This window comes from Lytechinus variegatus, chromosome 3, assembly GCF_018143015.1.
Source record: "Lytechinus variegatus isolate NC3 chromosome 3, Lvar_3.0, whole genome shotgun sequence".
Taxonomy (NCBI): domain Eukaryota; kingdom Metazoa; phylum Echinodermata; class Echinoidea; order Temnopleuroida; family Toxopneustidae; genus Lytechinus; species Lytechinus variegatus.
This window is the reverse complement of record NC_054742.1, coordinates 65,730,206-65,742,718: the sequence shown is the minus strand read 5'-3', so window position 1 is coordinate 65,742,718 and position 12,513 is coordinate 65,730,206. Positions and strand designations below refer to the sequence as shown.

Here is a 12,513-nt window from a genome sequence, read left to right as displayed (position 1 = left end):
ATTGATATAACAGTCCTAACACAGTCATTTGGAATAATCTACCTTCAATAACTAGACGTGATTCCATGGATCAACCATCTTCGTCTCTTCGTCCCAACTTCCAGGAGGAGAAAAGGCCAACGAAAAGACAGTTGTACGACGATTACCTAGAGATGGAGAGAGGGAAGTCCAAGTTAGAAGCAAAGAAGATTGAGCCATCAAAGTCTCTTCTTTAGAAACAACCTCGGCAATTGAAAATCACTAAAGTACAGCTCGACCTGGTTGAAATTAAAGACAGTAAAGACAGAAGTTGGTGATCACATTAATTTGACAGAAATGTGACTACATAGATTTTTAATCTATAATATTGGGGCTTTTCAATGGATCTACAAACTTTAAACGGGCATGCTGGAGCTCTACGGTCCATATTACTGCTTCTTATTTTGTATTTATTGGGAATCTATTAAGCCGATATTAATATTACAGATGGTATAATGATATTAATGAAGTTACGTATTGATATTTTGCAACATGACTGATTTCGGGTGATTACTGTGCAATTATACTTCCATTTTATCAAAACATTGTATGTGTACTTGTGTACTAAATGTATTTGTACACAGCTATATATTATATATATTGAAAGAAGTTCATATATTATTTATGTTGAAAGTAATTTATATATTATTCATATTGAAGGATATTTACATACTATTTATATTAAAATATATTTATATAAAGCGGTATTCATCAACGAATAAACGAAATAAAGCTCCCATATTTTGTTTGGCATGATGTGACTGACTAAATGTGTGTGGTTGTGATTATTTCATTTATGATATTGATCCTTGACTTTTGCACGTCTTCTCTTCAATTCTCATAGTGTCCATGAAAGAAGTGTTTCAGAAATACAGACAGTGCAATACACATGATACATGTAGTTAGTTTGATAAATAATTCAAAATTATACATAAAGCCCACAAAATAATAATTCACCATCTTTAATTCTCACAGTTAACATTAACTAATGATTGATTTGAATTATTTATATGAAACAAGCATTGTACTGAAAATGTCATCGAAATTTGACTGAAAATTATGACATTTTAGAATTTTTCCTAATATCTTTCCAAAACGACTTTGTGCACACCAATGTGATAAGCCAATGAGAGTTACGGCCATTCATTATTTCCTTTATTCTTTATCATGTCATTATCAGGGAATTATCAAACTTTATTTTTTACACTATGATCATAATAATGTAATGAAATAGAAAAGAAATGGTGAGTGGATGGTGTTATTGGTTGCATGGTTACCGTGCATGATGTGCATATCTGCTTTGTGAAATTAAGTCAAACGTAAAATGTTATAGCCTTTTTATCTCACATGATATTTTTTAATGATTTTTTTTAGTATTAACCAAGTTCTAGGTATTAAGTATTAAGTTTTATTCTAAGTAACTTTTGAGGTGGGATTCCCTGATACTGATGCAAGATTATCATTGAATCTTGATAGCCCTTCCTTACGGACAAAATTAATAAGATAGGTCCATATACTTTCTAAGTTATGAAATTTCAAAAACTTAACCTCAACTGCTCAACGTTAACGACACCGCTGCCTATACTCTCCATCTGCTGTGCAGGCGAAACAAACAAAATATGACTGTCAGTTATCTCGACAAGTCGCCTTTAAAAATGTTATAGGTAAACTTGGAGAGATTTATATCTTGTCACATACGAAAAAAAGTATATATCAATTTGGCACGATATATTATCTCTCCAAGTCGACATACAAAACGTATCTCGCTAAGTTGACCAACACCTAGGTGTCGACTTGTCGTCGAGATAATGTATCTTACCAAGTTGACATACACTTTTTCGTATGTTGGCTTGACATGATCTCTCTAAGTTGATCCATAACTTTTCATATTTCGACTTGGCGAGATAACGTATCTGACCAAGTTGACATACAGATTTTCATTATGTCGAATTTGCGAGAGATAGAAGGGATCTTGCCAAATTGACATACATTTTTTCGTATGTCGACTTGAAAAGGCATATCTCGCCAAGTCGACATATAACTTTTCATAAGTTGACTTGACGAGATAACGTAACTCGCCAAGTAGACATTCGCCTTTTTGTTAGTCGACTTGGCGAGATATTTTATTGTCGATTTGGCGAGATAACGTGTTTAGCCAAGTTAAAATACAACTACCTGTATATCGACTTGGCGAGTTAACGTATCTCGCCATGTTGACATAATAATCTCTACTAGTCGATGACACTTTAAAGCTTCAGTTATTATATATATTATACATGTATTTTCTTTTATTCCAGGGGTGTCTAGGCACCCCAATTAACATTTCCGGCACCCAAGCTCCACAATTCCCGGGGCCATGGTCATGGATAACAGAAAGATCGGTAGCGATAGGAAAATATTCTAAGTTTGTTTGACTTCAGCGGGGCACACGTCTGTTTTCGGTGCATTTTTACATTACAAATGGATAAGTTGTGACTCATCAGGGGGGGGGGGGGGCAGGGGTACATCCCCTGCATGAGTTGTGGCTCGTCAAGGGGTGGGGGCAGTCTGCTCGCCACCCTGCCCCCCCCCCTCCCGCTAGACTTCCATCATCTGTCCATGAAAAGTTTTAGTATGCACTATTGGCTGATATTATACTCATGTTTTATTGCTTTTCAATGAAATATTAAAATATAGGCATAAAGTTTTCATAACCATACCCATAGCTATCATCCTATGTACACACGCCTTTGTATAAAAGTCACAAGTGTTGAAATTTAGTCATTCTATTTAACGCGCAAAATGGTCCTCAAACTTTGATCTTGCTTTTTGGCAAAGAGATGGAGAATAAAGAAATATTAAGTTTATTCAATTTTCTTGAACGATCTTGATATGACGACTGATTATTAGCTCCAGATTGCAATGGAATTGATAATTACAATGAAATGTAGTTACTGTGATAGCTAGAGTATGAAAGTGGACTAATATAGGATCAATCCCGAAACAATATTTTTCAATAGTGAAATTGATGCGTAAATTCATCTTTAAGTGGCGTTCAAGTGTTTAAATTTGCTCAGTTTTGGCATTTTAAGTTCGCTTAGTCTTGCCACTAAATTTGACCATGGCAAATTCATACGTTTGGTTTTATCTTATGATTCAGAGAATACTTGTAAATATGGTTATAACTTGATCAATACATCCTTTGAATACACTGGCGTAAATGGGGGGGGGGGGGCGATCGCCCCACCAATGAAATATGGGGTGGGGGCAAACATATCGTTTTGCCCCCAATAATTCTGCATGTGCAGAAATAAAATAAGATTGTAATGTTACACAGAAATTAGCAAGTGAGATTGAGATACACAACGCGTTCTTTTTTTAAACTCGTGCTCAAAATGTCCGCTTTTCAGATAGAATATAAAAATTTTCAGCTCGCGCTCGCATTATTTCGGTAGCAAAAACCCATACTTTTCATGATTAAATAGGTGAATGGAATGTCTCGTTTTCAGTTCTAAACCTCAAAAGAACTCCCGCTTCGATTTGCAATAATCTGTTGTTAAATATATCTTCTTGTTGATTAAAAATTTCCATTAATCTGTCTTTTTTCAGATCGAAATATCAAAATTTTCTTAGTAATTGTACCAAAAATGCTTAGAATATTAAGCTCTCACGTCAGAAAATAAAGAAATTTCAGCTCGCTCTCGGCACTCACGTTATCTGTGTAGTGAGATATGTACCCTCCTCATGAGTTACTATACAAACAGGACGGTAACTTTTTACTGTTTTCAGGTCATTATACTAAAAAATTGGAGCTTGCGCTTCGCGCTCGCATTAATTTGTTGGTGAGATATGTGTCTTATTCTCATGAGTTATATATATATATAGAGGCCTATTTGGGTGTGTGTGTATGTGTGAGTTTGTTTTGTGTGATTGAGCGCCTTTGGATTATGTTCATCACCATGTGCAATCAATCTCAGGAATTAATGGTTCAATCAATTCGACAACACCCTGTTACACGGCACAGGAACACATATTCACACAAAAAAAGATCCACCAGTAGACTCGATTTCAATTGTAAGACTGTGAAGTACATAAACTATACGCAAAATTATATGAAGATTTCCTTTCTTGTCGAATGTGGTAGTGTACTGAAATTCAATTTTATCCTTAGTTTTCACTTCCTTATCTAGTTTTAAGTACATGAAATAAAAGTAGACAAGCAATTTCACCGTGAAGTTTCGATATCAGATATGGCTATACAACCATTCAGCACACTGGGTCAATTTTGGTGTGTGCGATGATAAAACTCACACCAGTGAATTTCCATATAAATCTTGGGATTTGTTTTTTATTCGAATGGTCTAAGATTTGTTAAAGGTCAAGTCCACCCCAGAAAAATGTTGATTTGAATCAATAGAGAAAATTCAGACAAGCACAATGCTGAAAATTTCATCAAAATCGGATGTAAAATAAGAAAGTTATGACATTTCAAAGTTTCGCTTATTTTCAACAAAATAGTTATATGAACGAGCCAGTTACATCCAAATGAGATAGTCGATGATGTCACTCACTCACTATTTCTTTAGTTTTTTTATTGTTTGAATTATACAATATTTCAATTTTTACGAATTTGACGATTAGGACCTCCTTGCCTGAAGCACAAAATGTTAAAAAAATGGAATTCCATGTGTTCAGGGAGGAAGGAAACTTCATTTCACATGATCATGACGAGAAAATAAAAATATTTCATATAATAAATTACAAAAGAAATAGTGAGTGAGTGATGTCATCAACTCTCTCATTTGGATGTAACTGGCTCGTTCATATAAATATTTTGTTGAAAATAAGCGAAATTTTAAAATGCCATAACTTTCTTATTTTACATCCGATTTTGATGAAATTTTCAGTGTTATGCTTGTTGAATTTTTCTCTTTTTATTCAAATCAAGTTTTTGTTGGGGTGGACTTGTCCTTTAATAAACTATTTTTCAGCAGGTACAACAAAATGGAGAAAATCGATCTAAAGCCTATACATTAAGGAGGTCATTACCCCTATCTATTCTTGTTAATTTGCTACTTATTGGATGGCGGGGGGGGGGGTATTCCCCCTGTTCATGTCGGCATAAGCCAATGATTGTTCTTAATGCTGAGGGTTTTTTTTGTTCTACAGTGAGATTAAGAATTCACCATCCAAAGTAACGATTGGTCTAGCCAGCACTGACTTGGAAAAGGAGCTCAAGAATTTACTAGGAGAGAAAGTGGCGGTAAGTGTACCCCATGGGTAAAGAAAATCTTAAGTTCTGTAGTGACACTCTCCCTTCTCCTGCAAACGTCTACGACAAAATTACGTTTGTTTGTATTCTTTGTATTTATTTCCATATAAAAAGAAAATATATACATGCTCAATTTAACATAACGTACAGATCATAAGGAGGATGGCCCATTTCAGCGGTATTGATAAATTGCCACTGTTCTTCCATCATCATCCATGTCGTTCTTGATTATATTCCTACGTACATTTTGAACCATGTCATTTTATGCCCAAAGTTTTGTGAATCTTTTTTTACAGAGACTCGATAATTCAACCATCTTGCTTCTGCTAATTACACATTTTATAAGAGCCCAGTTTTGTCTCGTAATTTCCCATCAAGAAAATTTTGACTTAGTGAGTTTGAATACACACAAAAAATTAGGCGACAAAACTGTGCTTATGACACCAACGTACTTTCAGTCAGTTCGTGCTATGCAAACAGGGGCAGCACCAGAGGATTCGGGGTTGGGGGGATTGTAGAACAACCTAAAGGTTGAATGGTTCAATTGTTTTTATAAATACAACAATAATTAACATGGTATCATGTAGGTCTACACTCTCAAATATAAAGAATTTTTTTACTGAAAAAGTTCAGAATCCTTTGGTAAATTGTCGACACAGGAATTTTGCTGTAATTTATCATATTAACAAGTCTATTTAAAAATAAAAAGTAAGAAAACTATGATAGATAATTTGTAAGGTATCATACCCCGTAGTCCTGTGTTTAATAAAAATTACAGGTGTTATCGAGACTTGCTGCAGGAACTTTTCTTCCAGTGCATATACATGAATAAGCCAGTTGTTTTCAATTCTCTCCCTCCTGTCTCGACGCCGCCCTGTCATCACCGTTTCATATGCCATGCCGTAAACATTCTCCATTCTCCACTGAATTTGTTCAATCAATACCCCGTCGAGAATAATTTGATGGTCATTTGGTATCATCACTGAATTGAACATAACATAAAATACCATATTTATGCAGACGACATCCAACTCATGATTTCTTTTAATTCGGATCAACTAGCTGCAGAAAGTTCCATCCATCGTCTTGAATGTTGCATGGATGATGACAATTGGCTGACTTCTCACTCTCTTAAGTTGAATCTCATTTTCTGGTCTCACTGTAAATTTGTCAAGTTCTTGTCTTAATCTGGGTATAGTTTTTGATTCTCACATGACAATGTCGAATCACATTTCTTTTATTTGTAGATCAGTTCGCTACCAATTGCGAAATATTGGTTTTATTAGGAATTACTTGTCTCGACCGGCCACAGAAAAATTGGTTCACGCTTTAATTTCGTCCCATCTTGATTTTGGAAATTCCCTTTTGTTTAATCTACCCCAGAATCAGTTAGTGAAAGTTCAGAAACTTCAAAATGCTGCCGCTCACATCGTTTCTCTATCCACCAGGCGCACTCACATTACTCCTATTTTAAGATCCTTACATTGGCTCCCTGTAAAACAGCGTATCATGTTCAAGATTTTGTTGTTAACTTTCCATTGTGTTCATGGCTCATCTCCCCAGTACCTTATTTCACTGATCAAAAGTTATACCCCTTCAAGATCCTTACGTTCCTCCCTTTCCAATTCTCTTGTTACCCCCAAAGTTTCCAAAACCTGGGGTGAAAGATCATTTGTTTACTCATCCTCGAAGCTATGGAACAGCCTCCCTCATAACATCAAACAGTGCTTGACTTCTGAAACTTTCAAAAATTACCTCAAAACATTTCTGTTCAATTCTTCTTAATTTCTTTTATAATTTCCTAAAAAGCGCCTTGAGCACTCTACAGAGTGGATTTGGCGCGATATAAGTCTTAATTATTATTATTATTATTATTATCACTTATCTGAAAAAATACCCTCACATATTTTGCTATTGCTGAGAATACGCCAGAATCGAACCAACGAAAATGGCTATCCAAACTGGCCAGTATCAATAATTGTGGATGCGGGATCTCAAGGGCGACTGCATTATTAGTTCCTGATGATGCAGATGGAATGTTCTATACTGGGATTCTATTGTATGCACTGGCGCAGAGATTGGAGAGGATTTGGGGGTCATGACCCCCACAAAGTTTCGCACTTAAAAAATCAGAAAAAAGAAAAGGAAAGGAAAGAGTGGTGAAAGATGATATCATTTCCGAAAAAAACTATGTCAAAACCTATCACTAACTTCTATTTTGTATCAAAAATACTATTTTTTGCTCGATCTCTTCGCTTGCTTCAGAAATTTTGCTTTACACGCCATGATTGGCCCCTCAAAACTTTTGGCTCATTACACTATACTGTTTGCGTTCGTAAAAATTGCCCCATCTACTTTCTTTATAACTCATCTTTAATGATGTTCATAAATTTATATTTGTCAATCCCTCAGGAAATCCAATCAAAGGATAAGGAATATCGATCTTTAAAGGAGCAACACAAGGTATAGTCAAACATTATCGTTCTTTCATCTTTATTTTTTTTTGTTTTAAATGATCCTTCCGCCACGATAATCATAAAAATGAATAGTGAAAAACATCCTTGATAATTACATGACATTTTATTCGGCTAGCGTAGATACTTTCCAATACCATTGTTTCAATTACTGATAATTGTATTTGCAGATTTGCAGCAATGGGTTTGTATTTCTTTGTAAAGAAAATAGGGGTTCATGGCTTTTCGAACTATCTTAGAATAATAATAATAATATAGGCATATTTACCCTGGGTAACCACTTCAGTTTCGAAAACTGTTCTACCAGCGGGCCCTGCTATTAATACTGAGGGGTTTAGTAAGGGAATTTCATGTATTCATTAACTATGAGATATTCTTCCCTGTGTTTACATATGTTTTATTCGACAATACATTATGTTTATGCAGAAATAGAACTAAAATGATGTTATTCCGTCACCCATCATTGTCTTGTACTTAACAGAGCCTGCTGTCTAAGCTTGACGAGCAAACCCAAAGGATTTTAAAACTGGAGGAGGAATTGGATGAAATGAAAGACGAAGTAGATTGCTACGACTTAATGATACCAAATCCTAACAAACATTCGAATGCTACAAATCAGCATCAGGTGCTACCAAAACAGTCACCAGTAGACAGGCGGCCTGAGAGAGCGCAAACGTTGAAATCAACGAAAACTACTCTTCCAAGCGCTCCTGTAAGTCCAGGAATACCCTCTCCACGGAGAGAATCGAACACTCCCCTTCCGAGTGTTCCTACCAATCAAGCATCTTCTACTCTTCCCAGAGGATCTAGGCCTAAACATCCTAGAGAGGAGTATGAGCCAATTCCACTTTCCATGATATCCGGCAAAGACGATCTATCATCGAGACCTCGTTTGAAATCCCCACAGAAGAAGCCAGCCCCCGCACGATACCCCCTACCAACGGAACCGTTACAACCGCCACAAATTCTTGGGACATCAGACATTACGTCACTACCGCTTTCTCAGCAGACAGACAGCTTCAAACGATCTTTGACAGCCAGACCCTCCAATGTTGAATCTGTACATCGTATGATCAAGGTTCCTGTCCCACCGAACGGGGAATATGATCTACCGGATTCAGACTCTCCCCCTCCTCCTCTTCCTCCTCCACCTCCTCCTCCAACATCGCGTGCTGGTCGACTGCCTTCCTCTAGGACCAAACAGCCTTTGGATGAACCCCTGTCTCCAAATCACCCATTCGATCCCGTCTTGTACGAAACACCCAATACTGAGTTAAACTCCCTCAGCAAGGAAATGGTGTCTATTCTCTTGAGGAGTATAAATCTGGACGATTGTGTGGATCGCTTTCTGCAGGAGAGCGTGGATGGAATCCTCCTGATGAGCATCGATGAAGAGATGATGATGAACGAACTTGGAATGACTAGTTTCCAGGCACGAAAACTCACAATCAAAATTGACGAGTTATCACGTACTAACTCGGGAACGCGGCGGGATTTGTAATTTCTTATACGCATCAGGTTACTTTTATTGAAAATGATGGAACAGCACATGCAGTGACATTATATCATACTGTACAAGTATTATCAAAGGGACATAATAATCTTTATAGCCTTTCTCTTTTGAGGATATTTTGTTGAATGTCATTAACTATATTTATTATGGTAATGGAATTTATGAACCGTTGTATTTAACCTCCTTTTTGGAAGAACATTTCACCAAAGTTGGCTGTAAACATCTTTTAATAATATCTCTCCTTGAACACACTCCTTGATTCTCAAAAGGACAATGTGGCAACGCTGGCACAAAGACCTATGAGTTAAACTGCATATCAGTTGCCCTGACAATAACCAAACGTGTTTCATAAATGTACCCAGATCCCCTCATGTGATGGTTGTATTAGACATCACATGTCAGGTTGAAAGGTCATTCATCATAACCAAGAGCACTTGAAAGACTCTCTGTTATTTCAGAATTTACCTGTAACATTTTGTTGTAAAAAACATGCTCGGATCTTGTAAGTCTTACATTTACTGGGGGCTCAGCTATGTGAGAAATGTTTCGGAGACATATACCAAGGTAAAATGACATTTGAGGTCACTTGAATAAGTTTACAAGTCATGCAAGACTCCTTCGTGACAAATGGCTTCCCATCTGTAACTCTGATGTCAACCAAACTTGGATACACCCTAGGGTTGCGTTCATGTCCTCAGAAGGAATACAATGTCATAAGTTACAGTTCGCCATCAGAACTTCCTTAAGCGAGTCTTTGCAATGGGGACACGCATTTGAAATACATTCATGTTATCGTACATTTGGAGGTCACATTTGTCGAATGTCATTTTAGGTATAATGTTACATTTATATTTGCAGAGGTCATATGGTAAGATGCTAGGGTTAACTGTCATTCGAACTTCACATTTTGCTGCAGTAAACCAAACTTGGAATATACATGCGTTTGAGATACATTAGTGTTGTCTTATTGAACTAAAAATTTCTATCTCCATGGTATGGTCAAAGGTAGTTTTACAGGTCAAATGTTAAGGATTACCTGCACTGTTGAAAATACTAGTAATTTTACAAAGAAAAGTCGTAAATCTACAGGATGTTTACCTTTTAAAAACAAACGACACAATGATTTAACGAACCGAACATATTTATTCATTGATATATAACGTAGAATTCTACAAGTCAATTGTAAAACAAAATAGAATGTAATAATCTTTGTAAAAACACTACCAACGAACTGTCGTTACGTTGATTGCAGTGCATCTATAGTGCATAAATAGTGTTCGCATTTGTAAATTAGCGGCAATTTTCATGTTAAATGAATGATATTTATCATTATTATTATTATTTACAGTTATCCAGTATTTCTGCATTTTCACAGCCTATCGTAATTTAACATACTGTTTGTGATTCCCAGCTGCCAGTAGTATTTTTTTTTATGAATATTGCAGCTCCAACGGATTGTAACCAAACTTGACACACTATGCATTGGAAAGCCTTCATCTGTCGTTGAAGGTCATATTTAAGTTCAAAGGTAACTTGAGGCCATACTTTACTGCTATACCTACAATATACCTTATTTTCCAGCCGAGTAATTGATTACTGAAGGAACCATGAAAGCGGGTCTGTTTTTCATGGTCGAAAGAGGGAGAAATGATTTGTGTTTGCTTGTTATGATCGCTGTATTAATCAGACAACATTAAATCCCCCTACACATTTTTTTTCAAACTTGAACTTTGCCACATTCATTTCGCTTTGGTTTTCATTATTCTAATTCTTCTCCCATATTTACAGTTTGAATACAATTATCATGGGGTGGGCAAAAGAGAATACACAAGATGCCTATTGTTCTTTTTATGGCTGTATGAAAACTTTAAAGCTGTTTTATTCAAAATGCAGTAATAACGACATTCGAAGCGTTATCTTCTTTGTTTACATTCGAGAATCTATCCATTTTTTTAATGGTCGTTATTGTGTTACTTTCATAGTATTGGGGTCAGTGGCGTATCTAGCGGGGGTGGGGGACAAGTGCCCCGGGCGCCACTTTCATGGGGCGCAAAAAAGGAAGAGGGGGCGCAAATAAAAAGGGGAAAAAAGAAAAAAAAGGATAAGGAATAAGGCGCAGAAAAGGTATAGCACTAAAGATGATTAATACACCCGTCCAGTGCTATTACCTTGGTAATGCAGGTTCCAACATATTTAGATAATGATCGTTGCATGTCTTTACGCATAGATGAATATTCGTGCCATATTAATATTAGTGATGTACTTATTCTTTTCAGGATTTCCAACAAACAAACAAACCATAATAAGATTTCTTTTTAAACGTTTATACCGTAATTTTCGTCTCTATAGCTGCGGGTTTGCATTTTGATAGGTTACTCTTCATTAATTCTTACAAACAGTTCTAAAATACATATTTTGTCTGCTTTAATTGTCCAAGCTTTCGTGCTGATTTTGATAAGGGAGATATGAATCCTCTTCATTAATTTTTTTACAATTATTAAAAATGTCTCGTCTCAAATGAGGGTGCATAGATCTAAAAAATCAGTTCGCGCTTGGCGCTTGCATCACTCCGATGAGATACGTATTCTTTCCATTAATTCCTAAAAATAGTCCTTATTTTTTTCATCTTCAGCTAAGTATATATTAAAAATCTCAGTTCAGCCTTCCTGCTTGCATTAACTGTTTAGTTAGATACACATCGATGGATTACTCTTCCCTAAAATGTCCCGACTGTAGGTCTTCAGTCTTGATATTATGTTTTATTTAGACTGATCGTGTGTTCACTAAGTATATATATATATATATATATATATATATATATATATATATATATATATATACAGTGCGTCCCAGAATAAACGAAACCGAGATTTAGCGATCATTTATCATAACTTAATCATAAATAGAATAGACAAATGACCTACCAATTTAAAGCTTAGAATCTCCTCTTTCATCTGATATTACTTAGGTTATTTCTTATTCACCCATGAGTGAGCAAAAACAATTTGAAGAAAGGATACCAAAAACTCATTTGGCGGGGGGTATCTGGGTTTCAAAAAGAAAACCACATTTCTGAAAAGTTCAATATCTGCTCTTTAATTTGGTACCTCAATTACAGAAAATGATCAAGAAATAAAAAAGTTCTGGTCATTTGAAATAAGGCTTGTATTTCCATAATTTCATGAGATAAACGTGTTTTCACCGGTTTCCCACAGAAGCTTTCGCATGGTGAACAAAAGATTTAATGCATGGCTGAT

General features: G+C 35.9%; 1 protein-coding gene across 1 annotated transcript in view; it reads left to right on the top strand.

Moving 5' to 3' along the window:
- The window catches only part of LOC121411700 (titin-like), a 47,042-nt gene extending 37,416 nt beyond the window's left edge, over positions 1 to 9,626 (top strand). Inside the window, exons 7-9 of the mRNA XM_041604529.1 lie at positions 5,167 to 5,260; positions 7,682 to 7,732; positions 8,225 to 9,626. Of these exons, the coding sequence (XP_041460463.1) occupies positions 5,167 to 5,260; positions 7,682 to 7,732; positions 8,225 to 9,244 (1,165 nt within the window). The 3' untranslated portion in view covers positions 9,245 to 9,626. The remainder of the gene's footprint in view (positions 1 to 5,166; positions 5,261 to 7,681; positions 7,733 to 8,224) is intronic.
- The last annotated feature ends 2,887 nt before the right edge of the window (positions 9,627 to 12,513 follow it).